Genomic DNA, 14931 nt, shown 5'->3' on the forward strand with positions numbered 1-14931 from the left:
GTATTACAAATACCTGTTAAAATCAGAATTACAAAGAGGGGTACTCAAGATCAGGGCTGGGATCTGGTTGAAAGGTTTATTTCATAGTTACTAAATTTTACCTGTTGTAAGCAAGTGTTTATTTTCTCTGTCTTGCTGATTTATGCATCCTAATGCTCACTTGTAAATATAAATGTCAAACACTATAGATACCAGAATCCCTAAAATTAAATTCCCCAACTCATTCTCCTAGAGCCAGTGGGGAATATATACTGGACTAAAATCCCCTCCTTCTGTTACTCCTGGATGTTACCATAGGCCAAGTATCATAAACTGGCTCTCTCTCTCTCTCTCTCTCTCTCTCTCTCTCTCTCTCTCTCTCTCTCTCTCTGTGTGTGTGTGTGTGTGTGTGTGTGTGTGTGTGTCTGTCTGTCTGTCTGTCTGTCTGTCTGTCTGTCTGTCTGTCTGTCTGTCTGTGTCTGTGTGTGTCTAGCCCTACATAAATGTGAGTGAATGATTTGATTCGTGATTGATATAATCTTGAGCAAGTGGGGAATGTGATAGCTAAAGAAGCTCCATTTTATGCTAGGCATCCATCTTGGTATCTACCAGCCATTTCTCTCTGAAAAGTAAGTTCCTAGTTACTCTGACTCAGTGGTCTCCACCCAAAAATGTACAGCCATGGCTATCTACTTGTTACGATATGACTAATTGCTTTCCTGCTTCTGTAACTCATTTACACAGATACCCAAAGATTGTTTTGAATTGCCTTAGCCACTAAACATGGCAGAACAGGACAGTTTTTATTTGCTTGCATAGATACTAAAAGTCTTCTTGTGGTTTTCCCCTTTAAAAATTCTTCTCTCAACCCCTTCTCATGGCAATCTCAAATTTGGCTTGGTGATTGTTCACCCTGTCAAGCAGCAAAATATTAAATCTTTTAATTACAATTGGGTTAAATCTATGGTCTTTTCCTAGGGATCACAAATACAATAGCACAAACCCTTAAATAAATGTCTTCATTTATAAATTGTCTTAGTTATGGTGTCCCTTCACAATGGAACATTAACTAACCATGTTAATCAAAATAAGTCAGAGTCAAGGAGGCAAATATCAGTGTACCACAGCTTCTCTCAGATGTAGAATCTACATTTATATGAGTATTGAAGAAAACTATGTGGGGGGAGGCATGAGAAGACAAAAACCACATGTTCTATTTCATATTCAGATGTAAATATGCATATATATGGACACACATGAATAAACACATCATATACATGATATGAAAGCAGAGAGAACTATTAGAGAGAAGTAAGCACACAGTGGGAGGGCAAAGGGGGAGTAGGAAGGGTATCAGGGTGAACATGAACAAAATACAATGAAATACATGTACAAAAACATCATAAGCCAGACCTTAATGGTGCACAACTTTAATCCCAGCACTTGAGAGGCAGAGGGAGGTGGATCTCTGTGAGCTCAAGACAAGCCTGGTCTACAAGAGCTAGTTCCAGGTCAGGCTCCAAAGCTACATGAAGAAACCCTGTCTCGAAAAAACAAAAACAAAAAAATCATAAAGAAATTTGTTTTTAAAACATTTCTGCTGGTTTTCAGAGTCCCTCGGTTGGACTCTGACCTACCACTTTGAATATATTTGGCATGAAGGCAGTTGATGATTATGGCTAATGTCCTGGAAGCCATTTCTGGAACAGACGTTTGAGCACTTCAGCAGCCTCCTTCCAGGAGCTTTCCGGGCATGCACATGGTATCCTGCCTTCTTCTATGAGCCAGCTGGCTTTTCTGAGGGTGTTGCTGACATCCAGCCATGATGGAATGGAATGGACCAAGCAGAAGATCGAATCATGGCAGATTGTACTGTCCACTATTACAAGAAAAGATCAGAAGCAACTGTCTGAGTTACCTTAAACGGTGAGGGTGGTGAGATGGAAGGAAAACTCGGTTATGATTCCAGTGTGATTGCTCCGTGTTTCAGTGTGCCTGGCTTGAATGGTTTTGAAAATTCTTTTGATGATGTATCCTCATGATTATGTCCCATGTAGATCAGAGTTGACTTGTGTCCTACTTTGGCCAGCCATATGTGATACTCAAAGCTACTTAACAGTCAGGGATTCATAATTTCTTTACAGGAAAAAAAATACTGTGAAAGACCTAGTCTAAGTAGTAGATTACATAAAATATGAGCTGCCACAGAGCTCACAGCTTAAACTACAGAAATACTGTTCCTTCCTGTGCTTCAGGATGCTACATACAAGCAATTCCTCCTATACACCACCACTACACTTGTGATTACTCTTGGCTATGGCCATGGGAGACTTCGTATACATTTTATTCAAATGCACCTTTTAGCTTCTTAACATTCCTGATAATTGTTCAGGATTTTCACAAATAGCAAGAATAAGTTGACTCAGAGCTGATTAAGGGAAGCTGAATGACAGAAATGAACTTCAGCTGCACTAAAATATTGTAACTAGATGTCTTTTTGAAGAGCCCCACAGGTGACCTTTAGCTGAGAGCAGCCACCCTGCCCTGGCAGTAGTCATGACTTCCTGCAACAGTGTCCCGTGTGCTTTGTCTGTTCTTTATCCATCTCTGGCATTACAAGACTGCATGGCCTGTTGTCCTAGGAAGCAGGCACCACAGAGCCAGAGAAAGGCTGTAAAACAGAGTGGTGAACTGGGGACAGGAGACATTTGCAAATACTTTTCCTTTTGTGGTCTCACACAGCATTACTTCTCTTCTGGCCCGCAGCTCTGACTCTGGCAGACTTTGAAGTTATAATTCATAATTCCAAATTTGATTTGTTGGACAAACTGCTCACAGGCTTTCCTTGGGCACCTAAAAAATGACCAGACTCTCAGTTTAGTTACTCCAGTGGGGAAGGCGAGGGGTTAGTCCTTCATGTGTTGCTTTCTGAACCATCTGCTCCTAGCATGGCCATAACAGTGTGTCTGGGGTTCAGTTCTTTCCTAGAACACTGGAGCCTGGATGCTGCAAGGGGCTTCAGGCTCATCTTGTTCCACTTCTCATTTTGTAAAAGACAAAAGTGAAGACCAGGTTATTTAAGAGACTAGCTAAGGGCTGTGCCAATGGAGAAGCAGTCTTGAGATGCAAACCCCAGGCCTTGAGTCCCTGGTCCCTGTGGTGTATCCCAGGCCCTTCATGGAGCAGTAATCATCTCTTACATTAACCTGACACAGGAAATCATTTTGAATCTTTTCAAGAGGCTACACCACAGGTTTAAGTACAGAAGTGTCCCAAACCTGTTTCTAGTAGTTGTCTAGAAGACATGATTTCTTAAAAGTCTTTGGTGCATAGCATAGTCACTCAAAGTGTCACTTCCCTTTAAGAATGAACCATGGTTGGTGAAACCCACAGAAACAGCTGACCTGAACAAGGGGGAGCATATGGACCCCAGACTGATGTCTAGGAGGCCAGCACGGGACTGATCCAGACCCCTGAACATGGATATATCAATGAGGAGGCCTCTGTACTCTATAGGGCTGCTGGTAGTGGATCAGTATTTTTCTCTGGTGTAAGAAAGGACTTTGAGAGCCCATCCCACGTGAAGGTATGCTCTCTCAGCCTGGACACAAGGGGGAGGGCCTAGGCTCTGCCCAGGATGATATGATAGACTTTGGGGAACCCTCATGGAGGGCCTTACCCTCCCTAGGGAGCAGAGGGGGGATGAGGCGGGGGTGGGGGGGCCCCGGGCTGGTGGAGAGTTAGGGGGGAGGGAGAGGGGGAAGGGATTGACATGTGAAGCAAGCTTGTTTCTAATTTGAACTAATAAAAATTAAAAAAATAAACCAAGAAATAAACAAAAGAATACACAGTGATGTATTCGCTGTAGAAAAGATGCAGCAGCTTTTCTTAAAAACAAACAAACAAATAAATAAATAAATAAATAAATAAAAGAATGAGCCATGGCAAACTTAGTCCTGAAGCTCTCCATTCACAAGCAGAGAAGCCAAGCAAGCAGTCCCCTTTCCTCGGGGTCACTTAGAGGTGAAGCACTTCTCTCCCATGTCATCACTGGCCTCCTGACATTGGTATTTTTGTTTTCTAAGAGATATTAATTTCATTATGATAATAGACAGGTTCTTTAACAAATAGATTGGAATCTGGAACATTTCTCTCTCCTCACTGGTGTTGAAAAGTTAAAAATACCAAAAATTGATGATATCAGAAAAAGTGTGATAGAAACAACAGCTTGCTCTCTCTTGTTCTCTCCCCTGTCCTGACCCTCCTTCTCTCTTTCTCCCCCTCTCTCTTTTCTTCTCTCCCACTCTCTCTCTCCTTCTCTCTCTGTCTCTCTGTATGTCTCTGTCTCTCTTTCTGATTCTCCCCCTCTCTGTCTCTCTCTTTTTTCCCCTTCTCTTTATATCTCTCTCCCTCTCTCCATCTCTATGTCTCTGTCTCTGTCTCTGTCTCTGTCTCTGTCTCTCTCTCTCTCTCTCTCTCTCTCTCTCTCTCTCTCTCTCTCTCTCTCTCTCCCTCTCTCTCCTCACTCTGTAATCAGGTTGGATGGTGATGCTCACTTGAGAAACTTGTCAGGAGAATCGCTTGGGACCACAAAGGTGGCAACATCCCAAGTGCTCAGAATAATGAAAGGGTAAAGCCAATGTAGAGTGTGAAGTTCTAAGACCTTTAATGAATTAGAGTCATAATGTGAGTGGCTGGGAATTCCTGGTAAGACATTCTCCCCCAAACATGGTCTACTCTCCTAGAAAATTCCATTCACATCTAGGCACTTGTTTCTACCAATTTTAATATGTCTGAGTCTATACATGGAAATTAAAATAGAGAAAGAAGTTGGGTAGGGATAAATTTATACTAAAACCACTTTAGATAGAAAGAACAAAATAATTAAGGCAGAGTAGTTGGAGTTTAAATTATTAGATAGGGTTAAGAAATAAGATGGGCCCTATTGTTGAGTACAGTGGGCAGAGGAGAGGAGAATGGGGCAGGAGTTAGGGGACGAGAAAACACGGCCAGAATATATTGTATAAAACATTTTAAGAAGAGAAAGAATAGAGGAACTATAAATAAGGGCTCAATATTGTCTTGGGTTCCTAAAGAGAGATCATAGCAAGGTGATACCCTAATTAGAAGCCTTCATAAGAAATGTTAACGAATATTAACCATGCTAACAATGTATATCATTGCTAAGATGTAACATCTGAATATTAAAATGACTAAAAAATGAAGAATACTGCATTATGTAATAAATAACTGCCAATTTCCTTAATTATATAATCATCGTCAACCTACCTATATTCTAATTCCTCCAAAACACATTAGACATCCACAACAGTGGTAATATTAGTAATACCAGTAATAGTAATATTGCACAGCTGAAGTTTATAGATGTCCACGCTCTGTCAGGCTTTATTCTGGACATTTATATGTATGATCTTGTTTGACTCTCACAAAAATTGTATGAGACAAGTAGAATCTTTTGGAGAGTCATCCATGTAGACCTTTCAGAATCTGAAGTCTTAACAATAGATGTGGCCAATAACAACTTGTCAGGATCATTCAGCCACTGAGTAGGAAAGATAAGGACAGGAAACAGGAATTCTGACACCAAATACTGGATTTTACCATCAATATCTAATTTCTACAGCCTATTGAACTTAGAGAAAGATCAGTATTGTCTATGCTTTTATTTTGTTTTCCCTAATTCTTCTTGCAAACAGCTAGCATCCCTGCCCAGCAAACCACCTCCTCCCAGGTCTTATTCACTCACCACGGTGGTTTTCTAAATCACAGCTTTTGAATTGCTATTGCTCTTTAGTAAGTTAAGACTTTTAGGGTTATTAAGAATAGAAAAAGTAACTTAGCTGGTGGTAAATTATATTTCTTGGGCTGTGAAACTGGAATGTTCGAATTCTAAAGATAAATTGCATCTTCTTGAACTCATTTCCTTCCCTTCCCCTCTTCTTCTGTGGGGTTAGCTTCTCATGAAGTTGTTTCCTCTTTGGACTATCAACTAAGGTAAGATCCCAATTCACAGAAAATTCTACATCATGCATGATGGATATATGTTTTTTTAAACAACTCCTTTTAAATGTAAGGGACATTGTAAGAATATTAGCAAAGTACATTACAGACATGTATGTTTATGTCATAATTAAAACCCCTTACTTTGTAAAATTAATGTGCTAAATTTAAGGAATCAGCTAACAAGTACCACAGAAACAAAATCAAAGCTTACCCGTGCTAAGTGTGGTAGCATACACCTCCAATCCCAGGACACAAGAGGTAGAGACTGGGGAATCCTGAGTTCAAGGTAAGCCTACAGAATGAGAACTTTTCTCAGGGGAAAAATAATTGTCCAAAACCAAATTCTTTCTCATCTATTACCCCCCCCAAGATGTTCTTCTCATAGTCCTTCCTGTTTTAATAATGACAACTGTAGCAAGCCTGCTCATGACAAAAACATGTACATTGATCCCTCTACCCATCAGAACCCACTTACTCTCTATTCAGAATAAATTAGACTTTAGGTCACCTCTAATGCTAACATCTTAAGCCCCAGCCTCTGTGGTTTTCTAATCTGCACTATGGCAACACCATTTCCAAGTTTTCCCTGCATCCTTCCTTGCCTCCTTCTCTGCAATCTCCTCTCCAGATAGTACATGGAGTAAATCAAACCATGAGACTCCTCTGCATAAAGCCCTCCAAATACTAGACACTCAGGACAGAAAGCCAAAGTTCTTATATTATCTCATATCCATCAGTGGCCCCATGACAACCTTTCTGACTTGATTTCCAACTGTTCTTTATCTCTGTAACTTCATTTTAGCCTCTTTCACAAAAATCAAGCACACTTTTTTGTGGTTCCTAGCTTTGATCCTTTCTTTCTGGCCTATTCCTCTACATTGACTGATGCCTGGTTTTCTACCAACCAATGTTGATGAAGTCTCTGTGGCTGCTTTACAATGGCTTTGTCCCTCCTTCTCCAGCTTGACTGTTCTGTTCTTTTGCCTTTATTCTTTTATTCTTTTTCCAAAGTATATGTCATAACTTTGTTATTTAGTTGTTCTCTCTCTGTGTCTCCATCTCTTTATCTCCCCTTCCCTTCCTCCCCTCCCTTCTTCGCTTCCTTTCTTCCTCATTCCCTCTCTTCCTCCCTCCCTCTCTTCCTCTCACCTTTCTGAAGGTTCTCTAATTCTTAACTATACCATCCCAGGAGTTCCTAGTTTGTCCTGATCTTGTAGCCAAACTGACTGGCTTCAATGCCAGTCATTCTCTGTTAGGCAAATTACTGGGAACATGGATCCTGGTCTTCTCCTTTGTGAGTAACCAGATGACACAAGGAGGTGGGATGGCATGTGTTGGATGATGGAGAAAACCCTGTAAATGTTGCTCATCCTTCCTCTAGTTTTCTGGAGCTTTAGTTCAGCATGTAAGATTTACCAGCAGCTCTCCGTTTCCCATCTTTGCATCTGGAAGGAACTACTGTTGCACATGAGTCACTGACTTCAGAAACAGAGGCTCAGAGGCCTTTTAAACCAGTTAGTTGTTCTCAACCTGTGAGTCACAACCTCCACAGCGGTCATATATCTGATATCATAACACAGAAAAACACATCATAACATTCATATCCTATCATAACAGTAGCAAAATTACAGTTATGAAGTAGCAATGAAATAATTTATAGTTGGGGGTCACCACAACATAAAAAACTGTATTAAAGTGTTGCAGCTTGGCTTCCTCTTTCCTTCAGTGACATCAGTGTGTCTGTTCTCCTACAGTTCTCCACTCCTGGACCATTGTTCTTTCTCCCCACCAGTTAAGACTTAGCATGGTTGCCTTTTTCTAGGATATTCTCCATAACTTCTAACTGCACCTTAGAAAGAGCCTGTGGTAGTTTGAAAAAGGATGGTACCCATACACTCATATATTTGAATGCTTAGGGAGACGCATTAGGAGGTATGAACTTGTTGGAGGAAGTAGACTGCTGTGGTGGGTTTTGAGGTTTCAGAAGCCCAAGCTAGGCCCAGTGTCACTCTCTCTTCATGATGCCTGCCAATAAAGATGTAGAACTCTCAGCTACCTCTTCAGCACCATGTCCACCTGCACATGCCATGCTTCTCACCATGATGACAATGGACCAAACCTCTGAACTGTAAGCAAACCCCAGTCAAATGTTTTTCCTTTATAAGAGTTGCTGTGGTTATGGTGTCTCTTCACAGCAAGAGAAGCCCTAACAAAGACAGTGCATGATCAATTATTATAATCAGTAGCCCAGCTTCATTTCCACACTGGTTAATCACTTCACATTGCTTATAGAGTGTAGTTGCATTTGTTTCAGCTGGAGTTTGGCTCCTTGGAAGTTAAGATTACATTTTGACCGTTTATCCTGATTATGTAAACTTGGCCTAAAGAGGTACTCAATAAATGATGATCAAATAAGTGGAAAGAGGAATGCATGGTGAAGAATAGAGGTAATGTACACTCAAATCCAAAAGGGGCCAGGATAGAAGAAGAACTGAATTCAATATAGCATAGTGTCTACATCCTGAACAAAAGTCTGGGGGACCCCTGAGAGGAGGAACAGCCCTTTAAAGGTCTCCTCTTTCTCCTAGCTCTCTTGCTGTTGGTCCTCCTCATATAGTCAGAACTTTCATCACAGTTATCCATGAAGGAAGACCTTCATGTGTGGGAAAATGGGAGTGTTCCTAGAAAAAAAAAAGAGAAAGAGAGAGACTCATTTTTATGCTTTGCATTCCCACCACCGAATTATCAATTAAAGACTTCACAGCAGGGAGGAGCCAGCTCATACTCCTTTCTGTGACCAATATCATCATGAAGTTATTGTCACTAGTACACAGTCCCCACAACAGTCCTCCATCTAGCTATGCCAAGATTAGCACCTACAAATCCAAAATAGCAGCTGACACAACTTTCTATTTGCAGAAGGGCACATGGGACGTGTTAACAACAGGCTGGTGAGCTCGCTGGATGCTGAGGACAGGCCCCCACAGCAATGCTCTGCAGAGACAGGCAGCCTTGATCTTTATCTGCAGATAACTCCACAGGTTCTTATAAGGGAATTCCAGAACTTTCTTTTGATAAAGCCTCAAAACCACCAGGTCTGCTGCTGCCAAAACTAAAAATAGCTTAGTCTGTTCCATTACTAATGGGAAGGCAGTTGGTCTGGATGTTGGAATGTGCAGGGCTCTTGTACACTAACGATTCAGCGTACCAGGACAAGCCATTTAGCCTCTGACTCTCTCCTGATGTCCATGTTGATCGTGGGGAAGGTGGAAGCTTCCACACATCCCAGGAAACAAGGACAGGATCCTGAAGATACTTGGTGAATCCTCCTCCACATCATAGGAAAAGGAGGAAGGGAAAGTAGCCACTTACTGGATATGGTCCCTAATTTTTCTTTTAGTAGAAAAAAAAGAGCTACTAATATCCAAGCTTTTCAAGGTCTGACCCTGTGGTGAGGTAGGGGTGCCCTTTACTCTAATGCCCTCTAGCTTACTGTAAAATACTCCTCTATGCCCTCTCACTCCCTAGCAGCACTACCTAAGATCCATGGCATCCCCAGTCAACAGCTAGGACAGGGGAGGACCTGGGAATGGCCAGAAAGGGAAACAGTTGACCTCTGCCAACAGAAGGTCACCCAAGCCGTAGGATAAATAAACACGGCTGCTTTTCTTCTTTAGGAAGTATCTTTCTACCCTTTTTTAGACTTTAAGATATTGCATAATTAAATTGTCTTTACTAAGCATGGACTTTATATATGTCAGTGCATATTAATTTTTATTTACTACTAGAAGTAATTCAGTGAAAGATCATCATTATTCCCATTTTACAGGTGATAAAATGGACATTAGGAAAGATCAAGCTTTATGTTGAGCTCTTAGAACTTCTATAAACAGCCCGAAGAACTCTTAAATTTCATAGAAAAACCTATGTGTGTGTATATATATATACATATGCATGTATATGTATATATGTATCTATAAAACTTACCATTTACCAAAGGAACAATAATAGACAAGAGAAAAATTAGAAGCTTATAGTTAATGAAAAAAAAGAAGTTCATAGGTCCCAGATAAATACACCTAATTCCCACTGCTGAGCCTTGTAGGCCAGATATATCGACTGTACAGGGCAGGGAGAAGAGGTTCCAGGTTAATTAACAAGTGTATACTACCTGATAGCTAAGGAAAAGTAGGTTGAGTCCATCTGAAAGCAAGTGTGAGCCGTTTGCCCTTGATAAAGCTCTCAATATCTGAAGACAGAATGGCATGTGTATGTGTGCCTGTGTGGTATGTGATGATAGTGTTGTTATTTAAAGGTATAAATCTGGCTGGTAGAACAGGGTAACTGAGCACCATTGTTCCTCAGAGTCTGGCCACCTTCTCTCCCCACAGAAATCTCTGCAACAATCATCCAGACCAAACAGAAACTTAATTTATTAGGTTAACCAATTTCTATGGGAAAAAAAACATAACGATTGAGTTTAATGGTTCCTTGTATGATTGTTAAATTTTTAAAGAAAAACATGACAGATACAGTGGGATCTATGAGAAACCTATCTGCTCCTTCTGACATTGGCTCTTTCATTTCATACATTTATTGTTTAAAATCAAGAGCCTTAAAGTAAGGCAACCAATAACATGCTCATTGCCCAGCACACACAGAAGCCAATACTACTGCACTGGAGTTATTTTTTTATTAATTTATTTTTTACATTCCAACCCCAGTTCCCCCTCCCTCCTTTCCTCCCACTCCCTCCACTCCCCCATCCTCCCATCTGCTCCTCAGAGAGGGTGAGGCCTCCCCAGGAAGACTACTAAGACTGTCCCATCATCTAGTTGAGGCAGGACCAAGGCACCTCTCCACCTCCATGTCCCCGTGTCTAGGCTGGGCATGGTATCTCTCCATATAGAAGGGGCTCCACTCAGTCAGTTTGTGCATTTGCACTGGGGCTATTTATTTTGGTATCTTTTTTTTACTTCACCAAAAACTTTATTGACAATAGATTAATGAGTAGACGGGAGTTGCTCAGGTCTGCCTCACATATTGGCCGGTGGCACCAGGATTTAAGTGGCCCGTGCAGAAGATATAGAAGGAATGTTGGGCTAGTCCACACCTATCACACAGGTCCAGGCAGAACTCAGAAGCCATCCTAGTTTAAGACACTGCCGCTGGAGGAGTGTTTCACTTCTCATCTGTGTCCAGAGGTCAGCAGGCCCCACTCTTCTTCCCTGCTTGGGTTCCTTGGAGAATGTTGTTTCTAGCAGCTCCCAAGGTCTCTGCATCTGCATCCTGAAAACAGTCTGCAAGGTTTGGGGAACACAGAAATTACAAAATAAATACCTCCAGTGCAGTAGTATTGGCTTCTGTGTGTGCTGGGCACTGGGCATGTGCTTGATTGACATAAGGCTCTTGATTTTAAACAATAAATGTATGAAATGAAAGAGCCAATGTCAGAAGAAGAAGATAGAGTTCACATAGATCCCTCTGTATCTGTCAAGTTTTTCTTTAAAGATTTAACAATAATACAAGGAACCGTTAAATTCAATCACTGTTTTTTTTTTCCCACAGAAATTGGTTAACCTACTAAACTAGGTTTCTACTTGGTCTGGATGATTCTTGCAGAGATTTCTGTGGGGAGAGAAGGTAGGCAGACTCTGAGGAACAATGGTGCTCAGTTACCCTGTTCTACCCACCAGCTTTATACCTTTAAATAACAACACCATCATCACACACCACACAGGCACACATACACTTGTCATTCTGACTTCAGGTATTGAGAGCTTTATCAAGGGCAAACGGCTCACACTTGTTTTCAGATGGACTCAACATACTCTTCCTTAGAAAACCAGTCTGCAAGGTTTGGGGAACACAGAAATTAACATTCAATGGAATGGCTTCATTACTGATGGTTTTACCTAAGCTAAGCTGTAGTGCCATACTACTGTGTCACTGCCAAATCCACTTACCTAGACAATCATCAGCACGAAATTAAATGAGATAACTCACAAAACTGTACATAGAAAGCCTCAGAAAGTGACAAAGCCGACTTCCTCTATGCCCCAGCTCTGTCTTTATCTTATCAGTTTCAGTGTGTTACAGACCTGAACCAGAGCTGTAGGCCTAGAAGGCTTATACTCAAATTTCAATTCAGCTTCCTACCAGCTGGGTGGTCTTGGGAAATCTCCCATTCTTTTTAACAGCAAGGAAGTAACAGCCCTACTATGCAGGAATGTTTACAAATAACATATGGAAAGAGGAGAAATGGTTGTTTCCTCTATCTTGAGATACAACAACCCGCTCCCTGAAATGGGACTCATAAGAATGTCAGTTGACTTATTGCATGACTGATTCCCAACTCCTAGAAACTGGTCTGGGTACTCTGGTATGGTTATTTTAAGGCACTTTGGGGGCCTTCCAGAGATACCTAAAGCTCTGACCTGAAGCCTGCAGAAACAAAAGCACCTATCAGCTGCAGTAGGTACCAAGGGCATTCCAGAACAGCTGTGGCCCAAGTCCTATGGCAATCTTGGAAAGGTTACATGATCAGACAGATGTAGCAGGCATGAGATTACAGCCAAAGGAAGAGGTCAGGGCTATGGGTTGTGGGCTGCATATTTGACAGGCCCATACACTGCAAGCCTTGTTCTGGGTCCCTCACAAAGCACCTCTTTAGGGAAAAACAAGATGTTCTTTGTAAATAAAAGTTCATGCAATTCAATAATGAAGTCATTTTCTAGCACTGTAGTGAAAGATATTCTCTCCAGCCCTCTGGGTGAGGACCGGCAGAGGAAGAGGAGTGGCCAGTGAACCTCGATAGAAGAGAGCCACAGGCTATCTCTAGAAAAGAAGAGAACTCGTCCAGAAATGCCGCTGGTTCCTGAGGTCATCTACCTCAGGCTCCCTCCCGCCCCTGGAATCCCTTTTCCGCCCACTTTCCTGTACACTAGTGGGGGCCACATACAAATCTATATAAATATAGATCAGACATCCGGCGCCTTGGCTACGTAAATAAGAGGAAGCAATCAGGAACGCTGAATATTCATCTGAAGTCCTTGGAGGGGCTCCAAACGGCGAGGGGGAGGGGAAGCGGGCGACAAGGAAAGGCCTGACCTCAGGGTCTGAAAGCCAACTTGAAGTGGGAGGGCCTGGAAGGGGAAGGTGGAAAGGGAGTGGTGAGAATGAGTGTGGGAAGGAAGCCAGAGCCGCGCCGTCCTCGGTCCCAGCCGCCAGGGAGAGGAGGTGGCCAGGCGCGCTCGCACGGCTCACGCCAGTAGCGCTCTGCTGCCTTTTGATGGTCCCGGAGCGCTACGCTCCATCAGTCTGTAGGTCCCAGAGCCCAAGCCTCGGGAGCGGCGGGAGAGGAGAGACAAAGTGAGAGGAGAGAGTGGGTGGGAGCAAAAGGCGAGCAAGACAGGGACCACGCTGACTCTCACTCCCTATTTTTAAAAACAAAAACCAAGTTGCAACTCGGGTTCCTGGATCTAAATACTGTCCGCCCAAAGAAGATAAAACACCAGGCATCGCTGCACCTCTCGGGGGTGCCCACCAAGACCCGCAGATCCTTTGCTCCAGGAAGGGCCTGTTGAATAGCAGCGGGGAGATGGCTTGGAGCACAGCCTGGTGCTCAGCCTTGCCCCTGTGGCTTCTCTGGGGTGCTGCCTGCTCCAGCGCGGCATCCGGGGACGACAATGCTTTTCCTTTTGACATCGAGGGGAGCTCAGTGGTCGGCAGGCAAGACCCACCGGAGACCAGCGACCCCCGCGTCACACTGGGACGTCTGCCATCTGCTGCTGAGGTAAGGCTAAGGCGTCCCCTGTCCTTGCCACCCTGCTCCGCACCTGTGCTTGCTGGCTGGGCCACAATCCTCTTTCTCTCTCCCTGTCTCTTTTTTGGCAACTTAGAATTTCACCTGGACTAGGTTGGTCCCCTTAGTTGAAATAGAGAGTTTTGTTTCGTAAGTTGGATTTGGATGTGAGTTGGAAGTTGAGACGTGAAATCTGCCTCTTCCAGCTGATGGAAGTGCTAGTTTCCTTCACGGTCCACATGGGTCTCTCAGATTCACAGGAGACCGCAGCAGTGGGCAGGTGGTGGTCTTTTGGTGTGTCCCAGTAGCCAAGCCTTGTCACTTAATGTGTGTGCCCCTCACTGTTGTCCTGCTCCTCCCTGCTGTTTGAACAATGGGAACAATATTACTAAAAGACCTACCCTGTCTCCAACTAAACAAAAGGTCTTCTTCAAGTCTGGGGGAGGGGTCCTGGGGTGGGGTTGGGGTCATTGGCTGTGAAGGAAGTTGTTAGGAAAGTTTAGGACAGATACCTAAAACAGAAGTGAGCCATTCTAATCCAAAGGCAAGATTAAGTCAAGCTCCGTTCCCAAAGAGCGCTGATCAGGTTATACTATTGATCAAACGCTTATTGAAAGAGCCACTGTTTTTTAGACATTAATATACTTTTAAGTTGAGAAATTGACAGTGTAGACATTTGGAAGAGGATGAGTCTGGAGTAGGTGATTTACCAGCCCCTGAGCCTAGAGAGATAGCAGCATGTCCCAGCCGTGGGAGATGTTAAGAAGGAGGGAAATGCAGTCACCTGAGTTCATGGGAAAGGAAAGAGCAATTGACCTAACAGCACACACACATACACACACCCCAACTGTACCCATGGCTACAGCAATCATACAACTGAAATAGTGATACAGGCTGACAACAGTGCTAAAATCAGTGAACTGTTGCTCCTACTTCTATTCATTGGTAATATAGCTATAGTTACTAATTGTTGATCAAAAATAAAATGCATGATAGTCTGTCTTAAGTGAGAACTGTACTCATGCTCCCTCAAAAGGGGGGTGGTTAGGTAGGACCAGTCTCTCGTTTAGGTTCAAAATAAAAGCTCCATGAGAATGAAGGGGCCTGGCTTCTGCTCACACCCA

General features: G+C 42.8%; 1 protein-coding gene across 2 annotated transcripts in view; it reads left to right on the top strand.

The window, feature by feature from the left end:
• Window positions 1–13588: 13588 nt before the first annotated feature.
• Window positions 13589–14931, top strand: part of Lama4 (laminin subunit alpha 4) — a 134892-nt gene continuing 133549 nt past the window's right edge. Inside the window, exon 1 of one of the 2 annotated variants that reach the window (XM_027402141.2) lies at window positions 13589–13798. In XM_027402141.2, coding sequence (XP_027257942.1) covers window positions 13604–13798 — 195 coding nt within the window. In that variant the 5' untranslated portion in view covers window positions 13589–13603. The remainder of the gene's footprint in view (window positions 13799–14931) is intronic. The other variant, XM_027402140.2, reaches the window with a different exon arrangement.

This window comes from Cricetulus griseus, chromosome 2, assembly GCF_003668045.3.
Source record: "Cricetulus griseus strain 17A/GY chromosome 2, alternate assembly CriGri-PICRH-1.0, whole genome shotgun sequence".
Lineage (NCBI taxonomy): Eukaryota > Metazoa > Chordata > Mammalia > Rodentia > Cricetidae > Cricetulus > Cricetulus griseus.